Source organism: Aethalodelphis obliquidens, unplaced genomic scaffold, assembly GCF_003676395.1.
Source record: "Aethalodelphis obliquidens isolate GAN/ISIS:26980383/991018 unplaced genomic scaffold, ASM367639v1 scaffold33, whole genome shotgun sequence".
NCBI classification, from domain to species: Eukaryota; Metazoa; Chordata; class Mammalia; order Artiodactyla; family Delphinidae; genus Aethalodelphis; species Aethalodelphis obliquidens.
Genome location: NW_020837977.1, coordinates 16,921,205 through 16,935,653, shown reverse-complemented (window position 1 = coordinate 16,935,653; position 14,449 = coordinate 16,921,205). Strand labels below are relative to the sequence as shown.

Below are 14,449 nucleotides of genomic sequence, written 5' to 3'. Positions count from 1 at the left end.
TTAAAACCTTCGTTCTATGTCTAATTAAAACGATTACTGGATAGTTTACTTCCATTTTGATTTGGGTAAACGATTATGATGATATATTTTACCTGTAATATATTTTAAGATGTGATGTATACCGAATTATTACTAAGGAATACCTGTCTTATACAATTTTCTTATAAGAAAGCTAAAGCAAATTACATGAGAAGCTAAACCTGATATGTGTACTTTACACAGGGCATAGTTAAATCAGTTATTTGTTTGCATGGCAGCAGCTCTGAGGATGCTCAAATTTTATGAAGCAGAAAAAGAAAAGCATAAAATATCACTAACTGCTGTTAGAGGTGTGCCTTACACTCACAGGCATTTTGCTGGAAACATTTTAAACTATTCCAAATAAGAATTACTAGGGCTGCTTCCACCACTCTTGGTATAATCAACATACCTATTTTATTATATATCTAATGCTATTTTAGTGCTGAAACACTGTGCATTTGAACAGTAATTTTCAAGTAAAATTCTATTAATATTAGAAGAGAAACATAATTGAAACTGAAATTTTACCCAATTAAATTACTTCAGACAATAACAAATTAGAAAAACACATGAAAAACATTTTCTCAGTTTTATTTAGAAGATAATTTTAGAAGTACAAGGGAAGCAAATTCATGTTTGAGAGGTAGCTTATAATCAGATATGATGATCATATTAATATTTATTTTTTAGGTTATAATAGATCTTACCCAAATATATAAAGTGACAACCCTCCCATAAACTGTAAATTTAGAGCAAATTTAGTTTTAAGGTAAAGGAGCTAATTTCTCTTCTTTGGAATGGAACAGTTATAGAAACTGTTTGGGAATTTGCACAAAGTAGCTTAAAAAAGGTAATGCTCTCTTATATAAAACAGTATTTTCATTTCATTGCCTAAACTTGATAAAAATAAAACCTTTTACTATAACTCTTTTGGAGTATAATGAAAAGTGATGCGGGCTCTGTGTAATTCCAGCATTAAGACACTACAAGAAAATAAAATCAAGTTATTGAGAAAATCTAGCAGGCTAAAATTCAACTGGTGCTATTTTGAACCTGCACATTTGAACTACCTCAAGCTTTCAGGTTCAATTTCTTAAAATTCTTCTGATCAAGAACAAGTGAATCAACTTTTTGCTAAAGTATCTTCAAATGAACAAAACTGACTAAAACATTTTTCTAATTTTGCCTATTAGACAAAGGGACTAAATTCCTCGTTCTCTAATTTCTAGTTTAACAGTCTCCAAAAATGTATCTCAAAATTAAAGGCTCTAAGGTCAAACTATTGATTAAAAAGACAATTTTTTTAAAAGTCAAGTGGCAGCCCTTTAGTTGTAGCATTTCATCTGAGAATTAACATTCCCATATTCAGAAACTAAAAGATAGGATATCATAAATAATCAATAAACACATGTGCAATTCCAATACTGGTTTGAGAAAATAATTCAAACATTTAATATCTGAAAGCCTCAAATGAGTCTCTCACTCTCAAAAAAAAGGTAGCGCTCAAGACTCTGCAATGACAGATCATCACAATCTGTAGAGACCCATGAAGAAAAGATGCCTCCTCTACCCTCAAAGTATTTTCTGATATTGAAGGAAAAGCCCACTCCCGAACATAATACTGTAATAGGTCTAGATTCTCCTTCAGAAAATCAATTGCTAATTAGTAAATGGGAAGGAAAATTCCTTTAATTGTCAGCCTACACCTAAAAACATTCCAGAAATTAAGAAGTTTGTGAATGTTCTTATCTTTACCTTGTGAGAAGCTTTTTAAATGTTATGAAGTCTGTAAGAAATGATTTAAATTGCCCTAAAAAAGTCCACAAAGTACACTGTTCTTATACTAAGGTTTTAAAATTTATTTCACTAACTTAACGGAAAGTTTTAAACTTTCTGATGAAGAATGAAGAAAATAATTTTCAACAGTTTCTAAGATTTTTCAGAACACTTCACTTAGGTACACATTTAAAATAATCTTTAATCTTTAAAAAAAAAAACAAAAAATCGTTTTTCCTTATTTAAAAATAAAGAATTCCAAATAACCACTACATATTATTCTTAAATTTAATTTAGTTTAATACAAGTCTAAAGATATGGAGGGAAAACTTTTGGGGAAACTATTTTTAAAAGGTTATAAAACCAGCAATTTGTATTACAAATACTCTCTTATAGATCCCCCAATTATCACTCTCATTTTGGGGGGGTAAATTTATTATTATTTGCTTTGTATTTAGTTATTCTTTATTCACAGAAGTCAAATTTTAAATTTACCATGATTATTATTTAATCTGATATTCTCATCCACTAGTTCTTCCCCATTAATTTTGGACATTTTAGTCCATACTTATGTTCTTGTAATACACTTTCATTACTGAAAACTCATTTTTTTTAAGACATCAAAAAAGAACACTTTTGCTTTCTAACACATTCATATTTCTAGGTTTTCTATGTATTTAGATTAGGAAAAGTTTTCACTTAAAAAAAAATACAGGGAAACATTTCAAGCCAGTTGCTCCTCCTATTAAGCTAGGACATAACTGCCTGAATTCATTCATTCTGTGCAGGCATACCCATTTCTTAGGTTGCCATCTCAAATCCCCCCCCACACACACCACTGTGGTTAGTTTTAATACCATGACCCTGCAGTAACTCTGTTTACAAGACATCCAGGGACTTATAAACACTAACAATTTTAATGCAGTATCACATCACTTCACTTTTTAAAAATGAGATATTATTTGTTTTCTGAAATTGTGACTTTGTTTTCTGATAAGCATTAAAAAAAAAAGAGCAAAAACCTTAACACTTTAACAACAACAAATACCAGTACATACACAAAATCAGAAAACAAAAATACCAAAGCACCTTTGGCAGTTCCTCACCACCCATACCCTTGTCAATACCACCCTTGGTGGAAAAGGTGGAGACAGGTGGGCACCCAGACTAGAATGCAAATGACTGGGCAGTAGGCCAAGTGATTTAAAAGTAAAAATCAAATCATGGCCCTGCAATCATTTCTGCCAGGTTTTCACACATGTATATTTCTCATAGCTTCAAATGTGAAGTACACACCAATACTTTCATAAAATGTTATGGTCTCAAATTTTGCATTTAATTTCTCAAATTAAATTTAAAAATTAAATTTGCTAATGAGATATAAAAATTGCCCTGTATAAATGAAAAGTAGTAACACAGTAGATGTCAGGTTCAAGCTTTTCAAAAAAAATTAGGGACTGAAATACATACAAAAGTAAAAATTAGTTGCCTCTAAAGTGGTCTTATTGTACAATGGGAAAGAATTCCCCTGCATGGATTCTAAAATCATAGTTAACTTAACTGTTCATCAATCCAGTGTACCCTGCCCTCACATTTAACTTATTTGTAAATACTTTTCCAAGGCTACCTAAACAGTTACTAATTGGTTAAATATGCTGCCTACATTAATTCCTGTTAAAATTAAAGAAATCAAAGGTCCATTTTTGTTCTTTTGCAGTGTCTGATATATTTTTAAAGTATTTGATGTTTCAGATAAGGTGTTTATCAGGTTCTTAAAGCATTTAGAAAATGGCTCAAGGGACAATTTTTAGCCCTTTTACCTTTAACATATTCATTATATTGGGTTGTGTTGAACAGATTCAGTTGTTCCTTCCTTCTTCTGAAACTCTTCCCTACTCAAATAACTTAAGAATCTAAGACATTATCAACATAAAGAGGACAATTTGTTATTTATTTCCTATACATTTGGAAACACATCAAAAAGAACAAGTATTCCAGGTTGTGTAAGTAAAGTTATTCAGTAGAACTTTTTTCTTTTTTTCTTGGGTGTGTGTGTGCATGTGTGTGTGTGTGTGTGCACGTGTGTGTAACAGGTAATTTTTTATATATATTATTTTCCCAAAGAACAAGATTCTAAATAAAAAACATTAAAACATTCCTGGAAGGAACCAATATTTTGATTACACAGCTTAAGGGGCAAATGATTATCAAAACAAAACTTCAAAGATCGCTATAGATACATGTTTCAGTTCTCAGGCTTTTCAAATCTCAAAGACAGGAGCATTGTATTTCATTCAGCAAATAACAATTTAATCCTTACAAAGGAAAATTTCCAGAATACCAAACCAAAATGTATACAGTGACAACCAGGATTATGTTAAAAACAAAGGAAAGAAAAAGAACACCTTTGTATGATATTAAAACAGAGAGTATCCTTAAAATTGGGAAACTATGTTGATAAAAACATATTCATTAATTTATTTAGCTGTAAGATGTCTGTTTATTAAAATATTTAGGTTATAATAAATATGCAGGTATTGAATTTTATCAGAATTAGCCCACATTTATAAATCATCTTCCAAAGCAGCTAAATACCTTATAGAATTTCGAATAGCAAAATTAGGCATATAAATTTCAAATAAGAATCTCAGCCTATGAGGTTTCTCTAATTTTAACTGAAATAAAGATTTTGAGTATACAATAACTTTAGCTTATTTCTGTAAATTGGTACAATTTAATGGTAGCTTCAGAAAAAAGATGTTCAACAGGTAGTATTTCTCAGGCATTAAAAAAGCTCAGTACAGTCAATTCAAAGTAGCAATCATGCTCTGCTCTATCTAAATAAGGCTCTCTGAGGAATTACAGGTTTATACTTGTGCGCTCTGAGTGCATTTTCTGATTCAGAAAAGTAACTAGTTGTGTAAAACCCAAACATGAAGTAAGTTTCATACCATTCTTTGTGAGAGAGAAAAAAAAAAAAATCACAATACCAGCACTTTTATTTAGGTTGACAGTAAACTAATCACAACTTGAAGTGTCCAAACAACCTCAATAACTCAATGGTCTAATGTAACTGGAAGAAATACTTTTCCTTCACTTTTACAGAAACTGAATTTATTGATATTAGTATCTGATTTGTGAAAGTGGCAACTATTCAAGATCTAAAAGTCCCACTTATTTTAAACACATAACCGAATTCTGACCATTTATAGTCAATGTAACTGTCTTGAGCCAAAATAACAATGAAAATGTACGATAAATTTCAAAGGTTTTATAAGTATTAATGGCATTCCAAAACCTCTGGAAAGATTATTTGGGTGGGGGGAGTTTCTCTTCTCCTTTGACAGTTTAATCACTTTCCAATCAATTTTGATTTAACAGTGGTTCATGGGATTAATTTTTTAATGAGTTCTTAGAAAGTTGCAATTGCTTCCAAAATCAGAAACCACACTACACCAATGTAATGCTGTCATGGAGATGTTTACAGAAAGGTGCAGATAAGAGCTCAGAGGTGAACACAGGTTAACACACACTAGACTTCAAAATAATAATTTGTACAGTATGGCAAGACAAAATATTCTGTATAAGAAGTCTAAAACTCCAGCCCTAATTTTAATCCATTTCTATAAATCATAAAAACAAGGGAAAATAGGCATCTATTCCAGAAACTTCATATACCTGTGGAAAACGGAACACAAGTAAATTCTATTCGAGATTAACCTTAATCTCCAATAGAGGACAGCAAACAACCTACACATTTTAAATTTTGGAAATACTGTGAAAATCTAAGCCATTAGACTCAATAGTAGTTTATGATCAGTAAACATTTCCTGTTAAATAACACAAATAAATTCAACCTAAAAGATGCAAACTGGTAGGTCACAGGACTTTAAAACCTTTCCATTTCAAAGGCGCAGAGTTACAGCACATGTATAGGATGGGGTTTTAAAATGGGTATGCATAAACTTTTCCATGGTGTTGGTGTATGTGCTTTTTTTCCCTTAAAGAAATGTCTCCTGCTTACAGTGTAAAAGAATCTCCACCACTCTGTCTGGAGTTTTCAACCAGAAGTCCTCAATGTACCTTAAGCCAAACTGAATATTAGGTATTTTACAGCTTTTACAAAATGGCTGTAAAATTCACATTATGGGCATACACAGCTCTTTGATCTCACTGCACAGAATTCATAGCTGTTCAATAATGCTATACCATTACACCACACACCTTAAACTATTCCCATTTTTCCACAATTCCTTCCAAAATCAGCTTCCAAAGCAAAGCAATGTAACATGCAAAGTTCCTGGGAGGGCTTGTTACACAAAAGAACAGCTTGGATACAAACTGATCTTCACAATATCCATCTTCTGTTGGGCTTGCTTATCCCTCCTTTCCCTCCATCACTGCTAAAGGTGGGTGCATTTGAGTAATGGAAAGAGGAGACTCTTCCATCACCACACCCTCCCAGAACCTCTGCTTCTGGTCCTCACGCAGGGATTCTGTGTAGGTGATGAAAATCATCAGAAAAGAGAAGCTGTCCCTTTAAAATGCCCTGCTCTGTCCCATATCCCACGTGGAACCAACATCAGCAGCACTTTCCCATTAACTTCAATGTGATGCAAGAGGCACCATCCTTTTCTATACGTAAAACCAGAAAACCTCAGCTGAACATTCCTTCCTGAGGATGAGCACGTGAAGCAAACGTGTCAGGAAGGGATAAACCCAGCAACTGCCCACCCCACCCCAAAAGGTGCTCCAGTCTTGCACACCAGCCTCTGTGTGCAGCATCACCTCTCTACCCCTCCTCTGTAGAGCCTAGTTTGAAGAAACGAGGGAGCCACCAACAAAACCTGAAGCATAAATGCGACGAAAATGCCATCTAAAGCCGGAAAGGTTTATTCTTCCAATCACACATATTAACTCTATTAAGAAAATGGCATCACTTTTTTTTCCAACGGAGGGGGGGGGGAAACCCCGCAACGATCATTAAAAGAGAGTTATAAAATAGCAAATATAGTGTTTATCTTATCTCAGATCAGTCCACATTACCAATAAGTTTAGCAGTTTCTGCACTACCACCTCCCCCCCTCCCTCCCCCTCCTTCTCGAGCATCGGATTTTCACGTTTTCTCATTGTCGGTTGAGTTATAAAAGGCTTTTGCCCTTCGAAAGTTTTAAAAAATAAATAAATATTAACTCCTTGGTCCCTGCAAAGTCAAAATGGGCTTCAGGGGAAAGGCGGTTCATCCTTCTACCTTGAGCGAGAAAAGGGGGAGCATCCCGGATTTTTTGGGATTTTTTTGCGATTTTTAAAAAATTTTTATTTGGTTATATGCCTGAGTTCTCCCTCCATTTTGGTTGTTTATGATACTGACAACAAGCTGTCCCTGCTCTGTGCAGATCTCCTGCTTTCATTTACCACCCCTCCTCCCGCAGGCACACACCCCGGGCTCACACCTCCCCGTAGACCCCGCACCCCGACCCCGACTCGCCCACCTGAGGAAAGGGCAAAAACAAATCCGTTTCTCCAAAAAAGAAAAACCTCTTTTGAAAAAGGGGCAAAGTTCCCCCAAGTCACTCAAAGTGCCCCCCAAATATTGCCGACTGCGGGTTTCCGCCAGGCCCTTTGGGAAGCGACCTTCCCCCGGGATGTTTTGGTGGAAAATGCGGAGAGTTTACTCGTAAAACTGAATTTATATTAATTTTTCCCTTATTTTTCGGGTCTCTAATGTCTTCCGCTCTCGCTGCTGCCGCTGCCGCTGTCACAATATTCACAGCACCAGAGCGGAGGAGGAGGAGGAAAACTTTTCAAACTTTCCAGACCCTGAAGAAAGGGTTTTTTTTTTTTCCCACCGACCTCACCTTCGGGTCTCCAGCCGCATCGCCCCCTGCCCTGTCAGCAGCGACTCCGGGAGTCCTCGCACCCCCGCTGAATGATTTTATTTTATTTTTTATTATTATTTTTCTCTCTGGGGTCCTGAGCAGGGGCTGAGAGTAGCACAAACTTTTCCTCCTCCTGCCGCCGCCGCGGCTCCTCTGCCCCCTCGGCGAGTCCCATAATTTAAATAACCCTGATATTTCTCCCGCTAAACGCCTCTCCGCCGCCCCGGACCCCGGGAGAACTCACCGCGGGGCTTTAACATCCTCCCTCCGGCCCGTCCGCCGCCTTTACACCGCCCGCGGAATTTCTAATAATTTTTTTCTCATATTTCGGGCTGGACGCGGCGGGCCTGGAAATTGTTTCCTTACGCCTCTTTCCAGCAGCCATTGTAGTGTATGCGCTGCCCCTGCAGCCCAACTTGCAGCTGCCGCCGCCGCCGCCGCCGCCGCCGCCGACGTCGCGCCCACCGCTGCCTCCCCCGGCCCGCTCGGCCGCCGCCCCCGCCTCCCGCCGGCCCGCCCCCTGCCCCCGCCCGCCGCTGTGCCCGCCCCCCCCGCAAGCTCCGCCCCGGGGTCGACCACTGGACGCCGCCGCCGCCGCAGCTGGGCCCGCCGATTGGCCTTCCACGCCGCCCGTCAAGCCGAAGTGTTAAGAGGCGGGCCGCGGCGCGGGGGGGGTCGCGCGGGGCGGGGCCGCGCGCGCCGCCCCGCCCACTCCTCCCGCCTCGGCCCTCCTCCCGCCGGCCGGGGGCGGGGCGAGGCCCGTCCGCCCCCGCCGCGCCAGGCCCCGCTCAGCTGTCAGTCAGGCGGCGGCGCGCCCCGATTGGGCCGGCGGCCGCCGGGGAGCGGGGGCAGCACGTTGGGATGCGCGCTACTTAAGGTCCCGCTGCGTGAGCCATTGACGTGTTTGGAGCTGGAGACGGCCTGGGCGCTGGTGAAGCGGCAGCCCGAGGTGAGTAGTTCCCCGCCCTTCCCTCTGCGGCGGCTGCCGGGCTTCGGGAAGAGACTGGCGCGCCTGGGCCGCCGCGGGGCCCGCATCCGCTTTTCCGGCGTGACGCCGCTTCCACCAGGCCTCGCCTGGGCGCGGGCCCCTTCCCGTCACATCCTCCCCGCAACACGGGTCTTCTCGGGCCGGGGACGAGGAAGTTGCCCCCTGCCTGGGCACCCCCGGCCCTTCCTTCACCCTTCCTTCACCCTTTTTCCCAGCCTTTGGAGCGTAAATGCCTAGCCCTGCCCCCAGTTCCCTGCGTTTTCCTCTCCCCCTGCTCTTCTGGGCGCCGTCGAAGGTGAAGGTCGGGGCAAGGTGGGTTCACCTGCGGCCGCCGTCGGGGGGCCGGGCAGCTCGTTGGAGGTAGCGGGGCCTGGGGCTCGCCTGGCTCCAGAGTCTCCGTTCGCCTTCCCCGCCCCCTCCGCAGGGCCACCGCTACTTCCTGACCCTGCCTGCCTGCACCCAGCCGTGGGTTGAAGGCTTGAGGGCCTCGCAGGACGTGTTTCAGCTTCCCGACGGTTGCCCTGCGGTGTGGGAGGGCCGCAACCCCTGCCTGGGTAAGGACCAGCACGGGAGGGGTGGGCTGGACGGGTCAGCAGCGTTCGCGTCCCCCTTCCTTTGCAGAGCTGCTCGGAGTGGCGACCTGAACCACTGGGTGGGAAATCAAGAAATACTTTTTAAAGCAGTTTGCCCTTTGGAAAAGATTTTAGGGCTATTCCTCAAACGTGCCGTGCTTTTGCGGCCCCTCTCTCAAATCGTTGGTTTCTTTCTGACTGTCCCCTGCAAGTAGAGCTTCGTCACGTTTGTTTGGTACCTTCAGAAACTAAGTAGATAAGGCCTCGCTGGCGGAACACTCGAACTTGACTTCAGCCCCGCTCCTCACTGTAAACTGACATTTCCTCTTCATTTCCAGTTGATACATGAGGATTCATGCAAAGAAGGTGACAGTCGGAAATCCAAACTTAGATTGACTTGTATTTAGAATCCGGAAGGGAGAGGAAATGAAAGGTGGATAAACTCCTACAGCAGACCTGATTCGGTATATGTGATGTTACCTCGGTGTTATTTGTAAAGAATTCCTGACCCATGACAATGATAAAATGCGAACCAGAACACTTTCACAGGAGGCAGGCAACCTGAGTTCTGTCTGCGTCTGATCGTTGTTGAGATTATATCCAAGGCATATGAACAACTAAGCAGAGTTCTTTGCTCTCACAGCATAGGACAGATGTAGAAAGGAAGGCTGTGAATTTACTTAGTGCCCTCACCTCTCATAAGAAGTGAAGGCTGCAAAGGAATTGTATTCAGGAGAGGAAGAAGCTTCTACATATAGTTGAACAGCATCTTGAATTTCCTTTTTGCTAAGATGTTTCTGCTAGCTAGGTATACTCATGTATTGGTCAGTGAAGATGATAAAATAGAAGGATTACTTAGTGGGTACTGAAAAGACCCCCGAACGATTAGACTTTTTTCCATCCTTCTTTGCAGAGGTTATCTCCTTTAGCCTGGACATCGTGATCTTTCTCTTAATAGAGAAACGGAACTAGTTGACTCAAGATTCAGAATACCTTCACTTTTCAGGAGCTGGTGGGGTTTGATTGTTTTTCCTGAATGTACTTTATTTCTTTTAACATGACTGATATGTTTTGATGGTCCCATCTTGGGCAAGGAAAGTAGAAACCACTTTGTACAAAAATTCTGAGCTCTGTCTGGTTATACTGATGCAGTTTTTATTCAGTGGTGTTTTTGGTAAGTCATACTGCATTATTTGCTGGCTTCTTCTTAGACCTCTAGGTAAAAGACAGTTAAGCTAGAACACCATTCAGGAGTAAGTTCCTTAAACTTAGTGCAGAGCATTTAAAAATATTTGTGGGTGGCTTAATCGATAGTATGCTAATACGTTGAAATAAACAAAAAATTACCTTTTAGTAATTAACAGTCAGTTGATTATTTTTTTTTAGTTTTCCCTTTTAGTTCATTTCTATGACATGTCTTTGAAGATAATAGTATACCAATTTCAATTAACTTCATTATAGAGAGTAGTTGTCCTGGGATAGAGTCGACATACTTGTTATATGAGTATACAGCTTGACTTGGAATCACTAATTGGCCCTTAGAGAACTGTGGTCATCTTTAATGGATAAAGGCTTCTTCAGAGCTGTATCTCTGTATACGGCTTTAGTTGGAAGATGAATGCTCTACAGTAGCATTCCCTGACTTCCTTCAACCCTGGGAAGTATCAGCTAAATAGAAGATGCCCCTGGAAGTTAAGTTTCAGATTTTCTTTTTTTAACTTTTCAGAATGTCAACTAAGTAATAACTTCGTTTTGTTTTTGTTTTTGGTATATCGGCCATCCCAGGGCTGGCCATGGAGTAGACATTCATGTACTTTAGTTAACAAATGTTTTTGCTAAAGTTGGGTTGTACTAAAGTATTCCACCCTTATTTTGTGTGCTAATCCATATATAATAAGGAAGTAATAGAGTGCATGCGGTATTCTTAGGTTTCATTAATACATTTAATTGCTTAACCTTTAGAAATAGGAGTAAACGAAAACCAAATTTTAGCTGAACTATCTTTTGTTCTGGACATTGTAATCAAATTTCAGTAGATGCACTTTAGGAATTTAAATAAGGCCTTTGTGCTGAGGCACAAGTCAGTGCAAAGGAGAATCACATCCAAGTCTTTACTCTGAAAATACAGAGGTTATATGAGTTCCTCACTGGATAATCATTATGGCAGAATTAACTTTTCAAGTACTTGTGGAGCTGATGAGATTTACTAGCTTATATTGTCATCCACTGTGTAACTCTTCCCCAACATCTGCCTGCAGGAAGAAGACAGGTAGGATGCCCGTGGTAGCTGGAAGGCTGAGAGATCCTGACATAAATCCTTGCTTGTTGGTAAGCCAGATCGCTTTTAATTGTCGTGAGTATCGAGTTGGAAAAACAGGCTTCTTCTGATTTTGTGGGCGTCAGTTTTCTGCAGTTCTTAAATAAAGTTATTTCTGTACGAGAAATATTCCTGGCCTGTGTATCCTTATTTCACTAGAGCATTTTTAGATATTCATAATCTAGCTAACAAGGATTCATCTCTTTTAAGTTTCCCTAATTTGTGTAACATCACTGTTATACTAGACAAGCATGTGTAACACAGAGCAAATTCTTGAGTCCAAACATGCAAAGATGGAAAGTAGGTATTTTTAAATCGTCCCTGAAATTTATGTTTTGATAGCAACGCCTTCATCATGTCCCTGAGACAACCTGCTGAGGATGAGGGTTGAGAACTGAATTAGGCTATTTAAAGCCTGAAGGTTTTCACAAAGGTATCATGTAAACAAAACATTTCGTTGTAATGGTAAAGCTTTATTGGCATTTATTTGGTAAGATTTAGCGGTTCTTACTTGTGGCATTGTCACCCTTGAATAATGCAGTCGTTGGACTGGTGCTATGAAAATTATATTCCCGATCCTATATGCATTTTCCAAATATACACATTCATTAAATATTTGGCTTAGAAGATTAGCTTTGCTACATATATGACATCTGTTTAACGGCTTTACTAAGTCTCTTTAGCTAGACCATGTTTCTTAGATCTGTGAAGGAAGTTACCTTCCCCTTTATTTAAAGCTTCCCTTTAGCTGGACTCTCGGAATCATGCCTTTCACTTTGAAGTTTGTTCTCCAATCTACTTCCAGTTCAGACAGCTGAAATTTAACTCCCAAATGGCAGCTACCCTCCTTTGAACTCTTAGCCCTGTGTTGCTCCTTGTGGTTTTGAAGTGATATTAATGATAACCTATTAAAATTGCTTGCATAATTGTGTACTTACTTGCGTAATGGAGCAAATGATAGCCGAACACACGTTGAGATGAATGTCGTTAAGTTACCTTGCAGACCAGTCATTAGCAACTTACTTAGGTTCTCGAAACCACCTTAACTCAAACATTCAAGGCCAAGCGAGAACTTGGAGGGGGGGAGAGCTGCCCTCTGAGTCGGGAGACTGAGTTTTGCTTCCACGTACAGCAGTGATTCCCTCCCTGCGCCAGCCCGCCTCGTGTGGCTTGTGGGATCTTAGTTTCGAGACCAGGGATTGAACCCAGGCCCCGGCAGCGGAAGCACCGAGGCCTAACCACTGAGCCGCCAGGGAACTCCTTGCACCGTGATCTTGAGCATGTTGCACCTTGCCTCGGCCTGTTCATTGACCGGTTACTGGGTTAAGTGATCTCAGTCAGTGCTTCGACTCAAATTCCTGTGATCAGGTGTTCAGAAAACTGACGCCACTGTGAAAAGGAAGATGTCTGCTTTGAGCAGAACGAATGCTGGGATAGTTGGAAAGATAATTCTGTTCCTGTTCATTATCTGTTCGTTCAAATGAACAAAAAGGAACTATTTCACATTACCTGCTCTGGGGGGGAAGCAGCTTCAGAAGTTTGTTTTTTTTTAGATGCCATTCCACCTCTTAAATGATACCTATCTTACATATTTAAGGAATCTGATGCTTCTACCAGATGTATGGATGAATATAACTATGACAAAGAAAGGTGTTCCGCTCACTTCTTGAAGTACAAAAACTGCCGGAAGTTCTGGGTAAGCCTAGTTTGGTTACCTTTATGTTGAAACTCATCTGCTCAGCTTGAAACTGAAGCCTGAAGTTTGTCAGCACCCACAATCCTTCCTTAGTGATGGCTGTCGGAAACTTACCTTTTTGACTTTATCCTCCGTGTGCCCTAAAGGATCCTTGGGCGCTCTCGTTAGCTGCCTCACCCTCTGCCCACGTGTAAGGACGCAGCTCTGATAGAGGTGTGTCTTCCTACGTGCATAAGTGCCTGCGGCCCTAAAGCGATAGCCTTGTTAACAATTGGAGTTTTCTGGAGGTGAGCGGAATAGGTGGCTCGCCCCGTCACAACACGCATCAGGCTTCCTTTTCTCTTCTTCCTCTCCCGCCATCACCCGTGGTCCCATTTTTGGCGGACGTTGCCATATAATTTCTGTTTCTCTGAGCTCTGGATCCAGCTGCTTCCTGTCCCTCTGCTAGCTTACCTGTTGGTTTCATTTGGCCGTTACTCCGTAGCTCCTCTCGATGGGCCTGAAGTTACAAAGTGTGTCCCCACCCCAGTTACAGTTAACATATTCCTGTGGGAACAATCACTTCTGTTTAATTGAGAATCGTCTGAAAACAGTATCTGGAGTCCTAGAATGCATTCTTTGTTGTTTTTTTTAAACTCGGTTTTTTACGTTTCCTTTCTGAAGACCACAATAGCAGATTACTGGTAACTGATTCGCATTTAGTACTTGACTGATTTTGGTTTTTCTTTTTTGCACATACACACAGAATTCTATCATGATCCAGAGAAGACGGGATGGAGTGAAGCCGTCTATGCCTACAGCAGCAGAGAGAGACATAATCTTGCAAGCAATGGGCAAGATGCCCTATTGAGTGTTTGCATTAAAGTGGTTTATTTAACTCAGAAGCAGATGAATATGTTTAATAAGTGGTTACGGTAACTTCTTAAGACCTTCCAGGCCTTACCCAGACAGATCTCAGATTCCACCAGGGGAAGCCCTGTGTCCTCTGTGTTTGCTCTCAGTGCCATAACGAGAGCAGGCCGCTCTGGCTGTGCCGTGTCACCGAGTTTACAAGACTTCCTGAAGGCAGGGGAGCGTCAGGAAAGAGTCCATGAAGAGTCGAGCTTTTCCGCTGAGTTTCGAAAGAGAAGTAAGTCGGAAACGAGGAAGGACTTAATGGGGGTGAAAGGGAAGCAGTGCTTGTGATGTGAGTGACGACAT

The 14,449-nt window shown here is 41.0% G+C and overlaps 2 protein-coding genes across 6 annotated transcripts in view; one reads left to right on the top strand and one right to left on the bottom strand.

The window, feature by feature from the left end:
* The window catches only part of PLAG1 (PLAG1 zinc finger), a 50,876-nt gene extending 42,730 nt beyond the window's left edge, over positions 1–8,146 (bottom strand). Inside the window, exon 1 of one of the 2 annotated variants that reach the window (XM_027128058.1) lies at positions 7,921–8,146. The gene's annotated coding sequence lies outside the window, so the exon portion shown is untranslated. The remainder of the gene's footprint in view (positions 1–7,920) is intronic. The other variant, XM_027128060.1, reaches the window with a different exon arrangement.
* A 370-nt stretch (positions 8,147–8,516) lies between these two features.
* Positions 8,517–14,133, top strand: CHCHD7 (coiled-coil-helix-coiled-coil-helix domain containing 7). 4 transcript variants are annotated; one of them, XM_027128068.1, is made up of 5 exons: positions 8,611–8,625; positions 9,575–9,700; positions 11,495–11,564; positions 13,151–13,249; positions 13,995–14,133. In XM_027128068.1, exons 3-5 carry the CDS (start codon positions 11,511–11,513, stop codon positions 14,097–14,099), a joined length of 258 nt encoding a protein of 85 aa, XP_026983869.1. In that variant the 5' UTR covers positions 8,611–8,625; positions 9,575–9,700; positions 11,495–11,510; the 3' UTR covers positions 14,100–14,133. The 4 variants fall into 4 exon arrangements, with proteins under 4 accessions (XP_026983868.1, XP_026983869.1, XP_026983866.1 ...); XM_027128067.1 differs by lacking the exon at positions 9,575–9,700 and having other exon boundaries at positions 8,517–8,625; XM_027128065.1 differs by lacking the exons at positions 8,611–8,625; positions 9,575–9,700 and adding an exon at positions 8,670–8,976.
* Positions 14,134–14,449: the final 316 nt, after the last annotated feature.